Source organism: Gouania willdenowi, chromosome 13, assembly GCF_900634775.1.
Source record: "Gouania willdenowi chromosome 13, fGouWil2.1, whole genome shotgun sequence".
In the NCBI taxonomy this organism is placed as follows: Eukaryota; Metazoa; Chordata; class Actinopteri; order Blenniiformes; family Gobiesocidae; genus Gouania; species Gouania willdenowi.
In genome coordinates, this window is record NC_041056.1 from 17,370,922 (window position 1) to 17,386,701 (window position 15,780).

Sequence of the window (15,780 nt, forward strand, 5' to 3'; positions counted from 1 at the left end):
AGTCTAAAGTTTTCATTAGTCATTTCATTTTGCCGTTTTTGTCTTTGAAAAGACTGTATTAAAATGCATTTCGTGATATTAGCTTGGCGCTAGCGTTAGCTCGGTGGTTGTGTTAGCTCACTTGTTAGGGTTCTGCAGGTTCATCATCTTCATTTTCATCTCGCTCCGCCGGGTCAGACTCTGGCTCAAACATGTAAGGCTGGATGGACAAGTCTTCAGTTGTTGACATTTTGTAAATAACCTCTGAATACAAAGTTTATGTGCCGCTACATAGCCGTATCTCTTCTATCAAACTACAAAAATGGCCGAGCAGGGTGGAGTTGAACCGAGTGTCACCTGGAGAGGGGGCGGGGTATGAAGTGTCTCATTTGCATTTAAAGAGACCGCACCAAAACGAGTTGCTCTCAGAAGCACATCAGAAAAGGGGTAGAAAAGGGGCCTGTGGAGCTATAATAATGAGGAATTCAGACCCAAGCATTGCAGTTCCGCTTTATATAGACCACAACTGTATGATTTATATGTAAAAAGGAAAGATTTAAAACCATGACATGTCCCCTTTAAAGCAACCTGTCAGAACAGATAAACAGATATTACACTCCATAACTCCAGAAACACTCTATAATGCTGTTTATTACACCAGTTGCAAGCAGTTGATACCTTGCAGAACACTAACACTAGCTTTGTATTACATGTTAAATATAAATCAAAATAAAACAGAAGAGAATGATCAGAGGTGTTTACCCAGCCTGACACGGAGAAGCTTCTGAGACCTTTGCCATTGAAGGTTTGTCACAAAAGAGTCCAGGAGGGCATGGTGTGCAGTCGCCGGCTGCCTTTAGTCCTTGAAAAACAGAAAGGGATCCCACAGGGCAGGGGAGAGGGTAACCAGTGCCTGCAGGGCAGTAGTGGCCAAATGGACACAAATAGCCCGTGGAAGAATTCATCTGTAAAAGATGACAAAAATTATTAACATTATTTTTTTTTTAGGGTTATTAGGAAGGGGCTTTTTGTGTATTTTATCATTAATTGAGCATGACTTAAATGCAATATTCTGTGTATCTGAGTTTCAACTAAACCATGTCACAACTTTCAGAAATTGGTTTCAATATCAATGAGTTCTTAAGGCCTCCACTGTTACCAGATCTGAATAGCTGCCCCCTTCAGCGATTTTGGGTTGATGGGAAATGTGACAGTTGCATACAAAATCAGAAGTAATTGATCGAAAAATGACCGACATGAGCTGATTGTGTTTTCTCAAGGTTATTAAAAACATTATTATTAAAACACCTGATACTCAGTAGAGTTTGGGCTGGTCGATCCAGCTGGACAGTAGAATCCTGCCTCACACATGCCGCTAGGCTTAACAAGACCAGATTCAGAGCAGAATGATCCTGCAGAAAAAAGATCAACAAGTAGAAATATGAGCGTGACATTTTCCGTGAGTGTGTCAAACTATAAATGTTTTTATATACCAGCAGGGCAAGGCAGGCATCCATCTAGGCTTGACACTCCCCGCTGGCTCTGCACCGTACCAAGTGGACATGGAAACTTCATTCCATAACTCAGGCCTGCAGGGCAGTAGTGTCCAACAGGACAAAGTGCAGGCTGCACCGTATCTTCACCTGAGTCACAGATTAAAATTGTCCAAACAGAGGTGACATGAACTAATACCCATCAAATTAATCTGACACACAAAAAATCTACTGACTGAATGTAAAAGTCTATCTAAAAAAACAAGAGCACTTAGAAAGAGCAAACCTCCGCCAAGCGCCAAATATCTTCTAGGCGGTATAAAGCACTTATCTGGATCAGTGATTATGGTACCGTGGTCATAATAATAATAATAATAATAATAATAATACATTTTATTTGTAATGCACTTTACATTTGATGCCAAACCTCAAAGTGCTACAGAATTAAAAAATAAAATGCAACATATATTAAAAGACAGGACTAAAAGAGGCATTAACTGTTAAAATAAGTTTCTGTCTTTGGTTAGAATTTTGTCAAAATCTGATAAAGGGCCCATGTTACGCTAAATCAACTTTTCTTTAAACATCATAAAAGTGCTATTTGTGCTTCATACACATGCCCAAAGTGTTTTTTCATTGATTCCCTCAATCGTTAGTTAGAGGGTGATTTGCTTCTTTCTTACTGCAGGGTGAGCCCAAACATCTCGCTCCAATTTGATGACGCGTTCCCACTTTGATGACGAATTTGACGCCGCACTGAGCTGGAGAAGCCACGCCTCCAGGAAGCTCTCTGCCGTGATTGACATGTAATCAGACACGCCCACAAAGGTGAGCATTTCAGCGTCCTTCACGCAGTGCTATATATGTATTTTCAACATTCTATGTACAGTATGTACCGGTGAACGCCCCCGCCCCCCCCCCCCCCCCCCACGCTCTGTCTTGTGTTTATAAAGCAGCATGAGCTCGGCTACGGAGTGGGTGGGAGGAGGGCGTTCTCTGTCCCTATGTCACCGTGCGGGGAGGAGGAAGTCATTGTCCCGTCTATAGACACGCCCACTCATGAATATGCATAAGTAGGACGCAAATCAGCCTGTTTGTGTAGAGTTGCTCAGAAAGTGACTTTTCAGAGGCTAAAACTCTGGAAAAGTTTGGGAAAATAAACCTCAATTACTATGTTTTTGGGTTCATAGAACAAATGGAGATGGGTGAAAAATAGCATGACATGGGACCTTTAAATTCTTTTGACATATTCCCACTATTCTGTCCCTCATATTTCGGAACATTTATGTATTTTAAGTTTCTAAGTTGATTTATTTGGAATGCACGTGTGGTTCTCTGTTTGCCCATGAGAGGTCACTGTTTGGTTAATAGCTTTGCCTTTCCTAACTTCTTCTTTGGTTTTGGTTTTGTTTGTGGTGCTGCCGCCTATTGGCCGCTACCTGTAAGCAGCGGGCTAATGACGCCATTTTAAGAGCAGCACTGGTGGACTTCACAGGCAAAAACACTCCTCTCTGTGCACTTTTTCCTGAGCTATCCTTGTCAAGACATAATCTGTAAGTTACCAATGACTTGTATTGTTGTGCAGTACTTTATTATTTGTTATAAATGTTCATTTATGTAATTTCTGCATAATTAGTTTTTCCTGCTGAGTCTAAGCTAAGCTAAGCTATGCTATTTGCATATGTGCTTGTTGTGTTATCCAATAGTACCACATGTAAAGTAAGTTATACACTCTTTTATTTGAGATTTGTACATATATGCAAATAGTGATGTATATTTTATCTGTTTTACAGTTTTACCAAAAAAATTAAGAGATGGTCTACAGACATAAAAGACACCCTGAGTCCTGTCGTTTCTGGGGCCATTTCTTTTGTGTTAAGCTCGCTGTCTAAAGTTAAGTTAAGAAACACTTAGCTGAGGACAGAAGACCCACAAACAAACAAACAAGCAAAAAATGACCTTCTTGGTGGAGGTAATAGTATAACTTCTCTTTCTGACACTGGGAAATGATTTATAAATTACATTATGGCTCTGCTTCAATTAGCAAAAGCTCATTCAGAATGAGTTAGAAAAACAGCAGAACAGGTGTTTTGCCAGCAAGGGAGACACTAATTAAAGTCAGTTATCATATTTGAGAAATAATATAGAAATTGAAGACATCTTGAAAGCATTTCAATAACCGACTGCAGATTTGAGTTTTGTTTATTCATTAATTTTGAATTTACTCTGGTTACAATCATCTGTGGGAGAATGACTCTTACCATCACAGTAGTATCCAGCAGCACAGATGGTGCAGTTGTTTTGATTCGTGTTGCCCGTTTCAGGACTAAATGATCCAGCAGGACAAGGAATTGGAGCTGACGTACCCCGGGGGCAGAAAAACCCGGCTGGACACAGAGCCCGATCTGCTCTGCTCGATCCCCAATCACAATAAAATCCTGCCCGGCACTCTCCTGAAACAGAAACAGTTAAAAATACATATCTGTTTAATCAGAGATATGTAGCACATAAAGCCTGCACAGAAAAATAAAAATAATCAGCAACAGAACTAAAAAGAAATATTAGAAAATACAGTAGTTGGTTTTGTAACTCGATGCTAACAATAAATTGCATTAAACTGGCTTTACAGTATATATATCTTGTTAACCGCACTCTGCCTCAAATCTATCAACATTATATCGAGCATATGAAATTTTAAAAGCTGGGTCATGAACTACCACTTTATACGCACTCATTTATAACTGATAGCAGCTATTTTTTAGACACACGTTTATAGTTTTGTTGCATGCAGTACAGATTTTATCTACTTAAAATGAAATTAAAAATCATTAGGTCAAACATACAAAAGCTCAATTTGCTTAGAAAGTAAAACAGTGGCAAAAGAAAGGATCACATGGAAGCTAATTCTCCTGTCCAACTATAATTGGTGGGAAAGCATTAGAGAAGGAGATATAGCAAATGGTATGTAAAATGTTGAACAGTTTGTTTTAAGAGTAAATAATAACCAATAAGGATATGTCACTACCCTAATTTGCATTTCCAGCTGCTATCTAGAGAGCCAGCATTTAATGAATGTTATATTTAGATACACAAGAGCAAGCATAAAATAATGCAGCTGTGACACAAAAGAGTTCAATTAACTTTATACTTTTTTTTGTTTTTTGGCGGGGGGGGGGGGGGGGGGGGGTGTACAATTAACAATATGTGTGGTCATTAGGACATTTCGTGACAAAATTATAAAAACTTTACTTGAAGTTTTATACATAAGGCTGATCATACGCTGTCATTATTATGACATGACACCTGTCATTAGCATAAATAAGGTGTCACGAAGGCTATCATTAAGTGTTGTTGATTACCCTAACCCTTTGTTACCCGAACCCCTAACCTTAACAGGTCAGTATTATGAAAAATTCATTTTATAATGGTTTTGTTACAGTGATATACAGTACATTCCTTTAGCCTCATTCAGAGAGCCGAAGTTGAAAAAGTTCCGTTTCCTCCCTTTCTTGTTAGTCCACATTTTGTAAAAAGTCAGCTCCAAACGGGCGAGTTGGATTTTTCTCGTGTTGTGAAGTCACATCATGGAAACTCCTCCTCCTGACAATCCTGGCTCCTCCTACCCTATAAGAATGTGAGTTCCTCCCTCTCAAACTACCTCACAGCTAAATCAAACACTGTGGTTTCTAATTGCATTAAATCTTGATTTTTCATTCTAAGCCAGATAATCTAGCCTGCAAGCTACCCCCAGCACCACTCTTTACTAACACACTGATCTAACTGTAGTCCTGGACCTCCATGGGCTTGTGAGGTGGCCTCGACCTGGGTGGCTTGGGTGGGTTGCTGGGGGGTTTTGGGTGCCTACGCGCGGGCGTGCGTCCCTTTCGGGTGCTCTCGTGGTCCCTGGGCAGTTTGGTGTTGCTCTCCTGCCCCCTCCATGCACATCTGGGTGGCCTTTGGTGCTGGGGGCCTGCGTGTTTCTCTGCCACTCTTTCCTCGTGCTCTCTGTCCCCCTGTCTTGTCCTCCCCCTCTCCTCCACCTTGGCACTGGGGGTGGCTACTCTTGGGGGCGGCACTTGCGTCCTGGGTCGTTGGTTGGCGGGATGTTGCTGGGGGTTGCTCCGCAGGCCGGTCTGGGCACTTGGCCTGGTTCCCTGGGGTGTGCCGTCACTGAGGGTGCCGCTGGCGCGGTGGGCCAGGCCCCCCCCGCCCCCGGGGGCTCACTTGGGGGACCGCAGGGGGTGCCTGGGTTCGCCTGCTTATCGGCCCGTGGCTGGCTGGGTGGCCCTGCTTGGGTGGTTGGTGGCGTCCTTTCTCGTCAGGAAGGCCGGGGCCGCCTCCTTGTGGAGGGTGCTATGTCGTGGTGTCATGCGGGCATGTGCTGGCCCTGGTGGGGGCGCTCGCCTCTCTCCTTCTCGGCTGCTGCCTGCACTGGCAGGGCAGGCCGTTCTGGGCCGGCGGGCGGCGGGGGTCGCCTTCTGGACTGCTGGGGATGTGGCTGGTGCCTGGCTGCGCCTGGGGGGAGGGGTCCCGCCGTGTTCCGTGTGGCCGGCATGGTTCGGGGGTGCCGCGGGGGGTCTCCGGATGTGCTGCTCGCCGCATCCCTGGGGCCCGTGGTGCCGCGTGCCCGTCTGCACCATCTACCCTCTCCGGTGGCCCGCCATGCGAACGGGCCGGGCTCATACCAGACATGCCTCCTACATAGACACTTCACATCACTCACTCCTAGCTGGTCTGGCTCACCCACTTGTTGCACCACACTCACATACCCAACCCTTGGGGGGCTGGATGGTGGGGCTAGGGGTGGAGGGGGCCACCGCCTGTGCTATTAAGTAGTGGCATGCGGGCGGCACTACCACCTCTGGCTGCCCTACTAATCCCTCCAATTTTAATTACACCACCACTTCCACCCTCCGGAGCTATTGCACCACATACACATATATACACATACTGTAGGTTGGATGGGGAGCACCGCTCCCCCAATCCAACTTTTTTTAATATTACTTTATACATTCACTAAACACACACATTCACTCAGGGGATAGGGAAGTTCCTCTCCATTGGGGAATGGACACCGTCGAGCAGCTTTTGTCTGACTCACAAACACAATAGCAGCTTAAATAGCCATCTGTTTTACTGTTTTAAAACTGTGGAAAACAGGTGAGTTTGGGAGAATAAAACTCAAATACTATGTTGTTGGGGTTCTTGGAACAAATAGAGATGGGTGAAAAATAGCATAACACTGGACCTTCAACCTTAACCCTAACCCTACCTAACGCCACTAGATCCCTCCACCTAATATGAAAAATGCCAACATAGCTCTAAAGGTGTCATAATTTAGCAAAAGGTGTCATAATTTAGCAAACAACACTTATTGATAGCCTTCATTACACCTTATTTATGCTAATAGCAGTGTAATGACAGCTTGATGTCAGCCTGATGTATAAAACTGCAAGTACAGTGTTACCAAAACTTATTTAAACTACTGTATTTGAGTTATTTTAACAATGTGTAAATAACAGGCCATCCCAGTTCATCCCAAGTGGATGTAATGTTTATATAATGCAATGACCAGTAGACCTAGTGGAGTGTGGAAGATAAGGATGTCCAGTTTTGACATCACTGAAAGGCTCAGTCATTTTATCCTCCTAAGTATTGATTAATTTCAACCTGTGGTGTATGGTCTTATCCATCCATACCTGCTCTAAGACCTTTCTGGCAGAAACTTCCAGGCGGACACAGAGATCCTGTCTTGTTGTCAGTAGGATTTGGCACGATGGCCCCGGTCAGACACAGAAAGCCAGCAGCACATGTTCCTGACGGTGAGATCAAAGCTTCTGAGCCACAGAAGTGACCTGCTGGACATGCCACGCACTGACCTGCACAAACACAAATTGACAGCTTTGGTTTCTGGTGTAACAACAAAACAAGCTTCCTGCCAGGTGAAATCAGTCACTATGTCATTATATCACTCCCTGATACAAGTATAACTTATCGTTGTATGTAAATGAGCCGCTGTGTTCTACTCATAAATGTAAGTTAAACTTTATTTGTGTCTTAGGAGAGAAGGACCTAGTATTTAGAAAATCATAAAAGAAACTGATCATGTGACCACATATTTTTAAACAAGCATTCATATTTTTTATTGGAAGGAAAAACTACCGCATGATTATATATAGGCAGTGGCTATCCGTACGGTTGCTGTATCAATATACCAACATTCTATCCGTACGCAGCGCCCCTATTTGACCAGTTTAGGTCATGTGACTATGACTAAACTTTACCCTAACCCTAAAAATTGTTGTGATATTGGGTTATAACCTAAACTTAACCAAAAACCTAACCCTAGCCCTTACCCTAAGATGCTATGTACCAATAGCACCAGGGGTTGTCCGTACGGCAATCGTACAAATAGACACTTTCTTATATATACAAAAACAGATTAAAACACAATACACAACATTGACCATCAAAAACCATACAGAAAATAGAATTAAAAACAAAATAAATTGAAATTCACTGAAAACATGATTTTCTAATTATTTTTAGAAAGGGAAAGGATTGGGCCCTCACAACACCTCTACTCCAACCTATGATTGTTTACGACATATTATTTTATTGCATTTGATTGTAATTGTACATTGAATCTTTCAGTTGATCACTAAATAAGTAATAAGTAAAGTGCATTATAAATAAAATTCATCATCATCATAAATCTATGGGACATTTTAGAACAAAATCCATCATGACACACCGTTACAAATGGAAGACAGACAGGGCTTCAACACCTCTTGAGGAGTTGGGCAGAACAGTGTAAGAGGTGCAACAGAGGAAGACCATATGTCATGTGACAAGGGAGATAAAGATCTGCAGGATGACTTTGAAAAGGTACATGGAGAAGGAAGAAAATATGAGAAATAACACAGATATAACAGAACAGGACATGTCAACCAAACCTTCAGCTTTCTATCAGCAATAAGTGGCAAGAAATGTCATGAACTGGCTTCTGAGTATTCACAAAAAAATGGAAACACTGCTAGCTGGATAAGGAAAAAGTAAGTCAGGTTAGGTACACTTATTTTGAAAATTACTGCCTACGACAGTTGTTACAATACTGTAATTCCTTTGCTTTAAATACGCATTAAGTTAAAACTGTCTTTAAAGCAAGCACGCTCCCCTATATGTTGGCTTTTCAGTCACCTTAAAGCTGATATCCGGAGTTTCTGAGAAATCTATGTTTATGTATGATTCTTTTGAAATGCGAAAAAAAAAAATACCTAACTAGTCTTTTAATCAGAATTCCTTTATTAATCCCAGGGGGAAATTGCTTTTGTTACAGCCGCTTTATGAAAACTAAAATCATAAATAAAAGAATAAAACATATAACAAAGACAAAAGAAAGAATAAACGTTAAATAAGTGTATAATTAAGTAAAAGACTGTTAAAAATAAGGATCAGATACACACACATTACAGTAGTAAAAAATAAAGTAGATAATAATAATAACTAGAACTGGAAGCAGTTATGAAAGGGGGCCAAGCCTTCTCGAGCGACTCGGCCCCCAGGTTTTGCAGAGCCCATGGAAGTACGTCACGAAGGATGAAGGGCTTGGGGCGAGCGTCAGGACACAGGCCAATGTGCCATTTGCTGTGAACAGATGGATGTGAAGTTTTGGATGATGTGATTTAAAATGTGAAAGTTGTAGGCCAAAATGCATTTGCACCAATTATAGCGCCACCTAGTGGCTCACATTTTGGTATGGGTGATGTGTGTGCTCTTCTACATGTACCCTGTAAATTTCACAGCCCTCAACATAATAATTCAGCTGAAATAAATGTTTGTTTATTTATAATTTATGTTGTAATAAGCCACGCCCACTTTGACCAATCGCAATTAACTTCAAGATATGGCTTCAGGAGCGACTCACGGTCATACCCACCAAGTTTGGTAAAAATCTGTCTTGCCATTTAAGAAAGATAACCTTCCCATATTTGCAGCGCCCCCTAGTGGCCTAAATTATTCACATTTTGCTCATACCTTCACAGTCACATGCCAACCAACATCAATCTTAGATTTGGTGTTGTTAGCCTTTATTTTGACCAAGATATGCAACAGTTCATGTTTTTATAGCTAGCTAGAAAATTTGCGCATATTTTTCCCAAACAAAATTCTTTGCTGAACTTTAGATCAGGTTCAAAGGAAGTCTCTATGTGCCAAGTTTCATGGTGATTGGACAAAACCCCAAGGAGGAGTTTGAAAAGATAGGTTTTTGATGTGTAGTGAGTTACAAAGCGCAATATGCCATCTGTGTCAGAAGATGCGACTCAATGAAACACGTGGATATGAAGTTTATGAAGATGTGAATTAAAATGTGAAAGTTAGAGGCCAAAATGTTTTTGCAATTATAGTGCCACCTAGTGGTGCAATTTTTGGTATGGGTGGTCTGTGTGGTCTTCTATATCCACCCTGTAAATTTCATAGCCCTCAACATAATAATTCAGCTGAAATTAATGTTTGTTTATTTATGTGTTGTGACATAATAAGCCACACCCACTTTGATCAATCGCAATTAACTTTAAGATATGGCCTCAGGAGCGACCCTAGGTCATACCCACCAAATTTGGTAAAAATCGGTGTTGCCATTTAAGAGATATAAATATCCCATATTCGCAGCACCCCCTAGTGGCCTACATTATTCAAATTTAGCGCATACCCCCACAGTCACATGCCAACCAAGAATCTCAGATTTGGTGTTGTTAGCCTTTATTTTGACCGAGATTTGCACCAGTTTGCGTTTTTATAGCTAGCTAGAAAACTTTACTCGTTAATAATTTGCGCATATTTTGCACAAACAAAATTCTTTGCTGAAATTTAGATCAGGTCTAACTGAAGACTCTACGTGCCAAGTTTCACGCTGATTAGACAAAACCCCAAGGAGGAGTTAGAAAAAGTAGGTTTTCCAGTTTTTGCAATTTTGCTCCAAACAAAAGTTAAGGCGGAAATGGGAGTGGCCTGGCCCAGGTGCATCAATGCTATTCAGGGAGTTTGTGGATATAATGTTTTTGAATGTGTGACATACGGTGTGGGAGTTATAGGCCAAAACGAGGCTAAAATTTTTGACCTTGGTATAGTGCCACCTGCAGGCGGACATGTGAGTTTTTGCGTCCAAGGTAAGCTGAGGGTCCTGGACCCGCCCTCCATAGGGCACTGTCCTCCCTTGCACGGTTTAGCCTGCAGAAACACTTTTATAGAGAGAAAAATAAAATGTTACTATAATAATAATAATCCTAACGATTACAATAAGGCTAACATACGCGGTCCCCAGGCCCCGCGGGCTTGGCCCCCTAAAAATAATAATTATACAAATATGATATTTACAAAAATGGTCCTGTGGTCATTCATATACATTAATGTATATAAGTTCCTCCTTTGTCCTATAGACCCCTATACAAATAGAAACAATCGACGACTGCGCCCAGCCAATAGGCTTCAACTTAGTGTTTTTGAGATTGTCAATCAAAGTGAATGCGGAACTGTGCACGGAAATAAGGACGCGCCACCCGCACTTCACAACAGCAAACAGGTAAATATGATTTTGGCTCTTACCTGACCCATACACCTATCCCGATGTGACCTTATTATGTTTCGCGATGCGTGTGCAGAAAAGTAGAGGCGTGGCTTCTGGTAGATTGGCAGAGGCAGTGGGAGGAAATGAAGCTGTTTAGGGCGGGACATCGAGACGTTTCTCAGAAACTCTGGATCGCAGCTTTAAGAGTCACTATTTATTATTACTCCACTTACTGTATATGTTCAAACTATCATTTCATTGAGGCAGTTAAAAAGCATTTGCAAAAATGTATAAAAAGTTTTTACCTATGGAGCTGAGACCGGGGCTGGAACTGTAGCTGCCTTTGGGACACGGGAGAGGCAAATGGTCTGGACTCTCCCTGGGACAGATAAAACCAGGAGGACAAGGCAAAGGGCTGGAAACTCCAACAAAGCTTCCTCTAGTGGGACTGGGGTTTAGAGACAGGCAGAGGTACCCAGGAGGACAGGGACTGCACTTGTTCTGGCCTGATAAATCCTGGAAGTACCCTGGAAAAGAAATATTCACAATGATGAGGTGCTCAGGGGACAAAATGTCTGTTTTAATTTTTTACTTGGTGTGTAACCAACCAAACGGACACGGTTTGCAGTCATCTTTGCCTTTTCCCCCAGTCTTATTCTGATAGGTGCCTGCAGGGCAGGGTGCAGGGACAACGCTGCCCTCTGCACAGTAGTGACCTGCTGGACAAACGCTTCCAAACTTGTCTGACATTGGAGTGGCAGACTGGGATCCTTCAAGACAGAAAAAACCTACAAAACATGCCAATATAGATATTTTAAAAGCCCTCCATACAAATATTAAGAAAGACACACCAATATAGTAATAAAAAAAAATGTTAGATTGATAGCCATAGAATCCCAGTTTGATCAGAAAAGAATAAAAGACAAAAAAATCGACCAAAAAAAAGTTTGTAAAGATTTCTTAAAACATCACAATACTATACTATACTACAGCACAACTGTTAGAAACCTTGGGGTTCTATTTGATCAGGATTTATCCTTCAACTCTCACATAAAACAAACTTCAAGAACTGCCTTCTTTCATCTCCGTAACATTGCTAAAATCAGATCTATCCTGTCTCAGAGCGACGCCGAAAAGCTAGTCCATGCTTTTGTTACCTCTCGACTGGATTATTGTAATTCTCTTTTAGCAGGCTGCCCGAGCAAGTCGCTTAAGACACTTCAGCTGGTTCAAAATGCTGCAGCACGTGTACTGACTAAAACTAGGAGAAGAGATCACATTACTCCTGTATTAGCCTCTCTGCATTGGCTTCCCATAAAATATAGAATAGAATTCAAGATTCTTCTTCTCACTTATAAAGCCCTAAACGGACAGGCACCAGTCTATCTCAAGGAGCTTGTAGTGCCACACAATCCCCCCAGAACACTACGCTCTCAAAATGCTGGACTACTCGTTGTTCCATTTGTCTCTAAAAGTAGTATAAGAGGAAGAGCTTTCAATTATCAGGGCCCACTTCTCTGGAACCATCTACCAACCACGGTTCGGGGGGCAGACACCCTCTCTACCTTTAAGGTTAGGCTCAAAACATTCCTCTTTGGTAAAGCTTTTAGTTAGGAACCAGCTCATAGCTCATAGTTAAGATGCAATAGGCATAGACTGCTGGTGGGGGGGTCTGGCATGCTCGGTTGGAGAGAGGTTGGAGAGGGCGTTAAGAGAGAGGTCATTTAGGTTAGAGAGGGACCAGAGAGGGTCCCATTCCTCTCTCAAACACTCCCTCTATGTCTGCTTCTTCCCTTGTGTGTTTGCTCCTGTACTCCTTCTGGCTTTTGTCTTGCAGGTCCATGGGATCCTCAGTGTGGAGTTACAGAGTCTCAACAACTCTGTCTCCACCCTCTCCTCTGCACACACCCAACACAGCATAACGTGGATGGCTGTTCATCATAGGAATGGGATCCACACAAGGTTCCTGCTGCTTAACAGAAGGTTTTCCTTGCCGCCATGATGAATTCATGTTGGGTGTGGGATACATATGTATGTGTATATACGTATATATGCATATGTGTGCATCCATAAAATGAAGAGTCCGTCCTTAAGACTGCTCTACTGTAAAGTGTCTTGAGATACCATTGGTTATGATTTGGCGCTATACAAATAAAAGATTGATTGATTGATATTGAATATAATCATTATAATTTATTATAGTTATTACACTTTGTAATACTAAATAAAAATACATTTGTTTCCGAATATAAAACAAATCAAACAAAAGACATGGAAAACATAAACAGTTATACATATCAATATTGCATTATGAATGAATGTTGTTTAGTTTTCATGTTTTTCTACACTTTATGCACCTTTATGTACCTTAAAGAAATTGGATATTATGATTTGTGTCCAAACAACTTTAGATTACTATATTGCATTAATAATTTATGCATTTCAGTGTTGCCTAATGTAGCAGAATTGTTTTTACCTGGCAAACAGGGTCCAGAAACTTTATTGAGGCCCATCCCTGAACAGTAAAAGCCAGGAGTGCAGAGCCGACACTGTGAACGGTCTACAAGCCCATGCTGCTCACTGTCACGAGACATTAACACATTAAAATAAACTTCTTTATCTAACATTGAAGAACTATGGTAGAATGTTTCTAAGTTAATGTTCCTTAATAATCTATACAAATATAATAATTATAATATAGATATCTAAAACAAAATGAAACTAAATAAAAATGCTTTTCATGGACCTGAATGTTCCTTTTGGGCATGGTTTTGGTACAGAGGTCCCGACAGGACAGAAGAACCCCGGAGGACATACGAATCCTGTTGAATCTCCTGATGGTGACGGGTCAGAGGCTCCTCCGACGCAGACAAATCCAGCAGCACAGAGTCCACCTGGGGCAGTCCGTCCTTTTGAAACAGAAATTACTTATTTATTTTGTTATATTATAGTATTATATAAGATACTTTCTTTATTCAAAAATAAGAAACAAAATGTCCAAACCATCAATATTATTCATGGTGAATTACTTTAAACTGAATGGAATAAAACATCTGCGATAATAAGCATTATCCTAAATTCATCTCCTGTTCATGCATTAATGACATTAATCACATATCTCTCCTTTGATACTTGTAGCCACTTGCATGTGTAAAATTACAAAAAAAACTTAACTTGAAGTTTTATTCATGAAGGCTGACATTATGTTGTCAATATTAGGACATGACACCTGTCATTAACTTGAATAAGATGTCATGTTGGCTGTCATTAAGTTTTGTTCTTTACCCTAACTCTCCGTTACACAAACCCCCTAACCCTAACTTTAACCCTAAACCAACCTAAACCCACTAGATCCCTCCACCTAACCAAAAATAAATGCTAACATAGCTCCAAAGGTGTCTTAATTTAGCAAAAGGTGTCGCAATTTAGTGAACGACACTTAATGACAGCCTTCGTGACACCTTGTTCATGACAGCGTAATGTCAGCACTATGTATAAAACTTCAAGTCACGTGTTATCAATATTACTAATACTGGTTGGTCCTAAAAACAAGAGCTTTAAAGCATTATGTTTTGAAAGTAGTTCGATGTTGTAGCATTAAAATCATTAAAAGATTCAACAGAATCTAAAATGGTAAGACTTCAAATGACCAATTCCAGCAGTGCAGATGGGTGATATATTAAAATCTAATCTGGAAGTAGATAGCAAAAGATAGATCATGTCAACCAAAATAAAAAGAAATCTGATTTGCACAAAAGTTCAGGGTTGTAGGGCCTCATTTACCAAGTTAGTTTTTTTTTTTTTTTCTCAACCTGTAATTTTTTGCTTAAAGGTTACCAGCATTAGTCATGACCTGCAATAAAATTGGTAGTACATTGTGTTTCATGTATTACCACAGCACATTTATTTTTAAAACACAGTTAAAGTACTTCTCGCATGATTCATGGGAAGCATTCGTGTTCAGTCGGATGTGACAGTCTTTACAATGCCTGATTAGGTTGATTTTCCTTTTTATTTTGAATTTTGTTGTTGTGGCTTTCTCCACATTTTCAGTTGCATATGTATACTTATTACTAGTAAGGATGTGTGTTGGAGTTACTTTAGATGTGACGGATATCACGCTCCGCGACACGACTGAGTAGAAGAAAGAGAGGACCTCTCTTGGGACGAGTGAGATCATCAAAGCGATCTTAAGGAAGAAAATCCATGAGAAAAGTACTCATCGTGCAGCCAACGCACAGCTGATGCAACTTGGAACCTATGGAATGCACTTTATGGAAATTATGGAATACACTTGTGGTAAACATCAGAAACTGTGGCAATTAACCAACGTTTAAAGTAATTCTCTAAAAATGGTTGAAAGCAAAGCAGTCATGCACCCATAGATAATATTGTACTTTTTCTTGGGCTCTTTTAACTCCTGACTGTAGTTCTTTATTGTAAATAGTATATGTGGTATCATGTTTTCTATTGTCAGTCAGTTTAATGTTTGTCTCATTGTGCCATCTTGCTCAACTGTATGTTAAATGGTATTGTTCAACTGTATGCAATATCACATGTTTACCTGCCTTAGGACAATGGATGAAATTTAGCTAATGTGCTAACTCCGGCATATTTATGTTGATGCTGTTTGCTGACACATTGATTAATATGTAATGTCCTAATTCAAATAAATAAATAAATGAAATGAAATGAAATGCTTGTCCTTGTTTGATGACCATCTGCTTCTAATCCATCCAG

At 40.8% G+C, this 15,780-nt stretch overlaps 1 protein-coding gene across 1 annotated transcript in view; it reads right to left on the reverse strand.

Moving 5' to 3' along the window:
• LOC114474630 (uncharacterized) overlaps positions 1–15,780 on the reverse strand; it is a 71,398-nt gene that overhangs the window by 19,428 nt on the left and 36,190 nt on the right. Inside the window, exons 56-64 of the mRNA XM_028465050.1 lie at positions 13,787–13,949; positions 13,517–13,620; positions 11,649–11,828; positions 11,346–11,567; positions 7,172–7,351; positions 3,734–3,925; positions 1,473–1,622; positions 1,288–1,391; positions 742–944 (exon numbers count right to left, since the gene is read on the reverse strand). Coding sequence (XP_028320851.1) covers positions 742–944; positions 1,288–1,391; positions 1,473–1,622; positions 3,734–3,925; positions 7,172–7,351; positions 11,346–11,567; positions 11,649–11,828; positions 13,517–13,620; positions 13,787–13,949 — 1,498 coding nt within the window. The remainder of the gene's footprint in view (positions 1–741; positions 945–1,287; positions 1,392–1,472; positions 1,623–3,733; positions 3,926–7,171; positions 7,352–11,345; positions 11,568–11,648; positions 11,829–13,516; positions 13,621–13,786; positions 13,950–15,780) is intronic.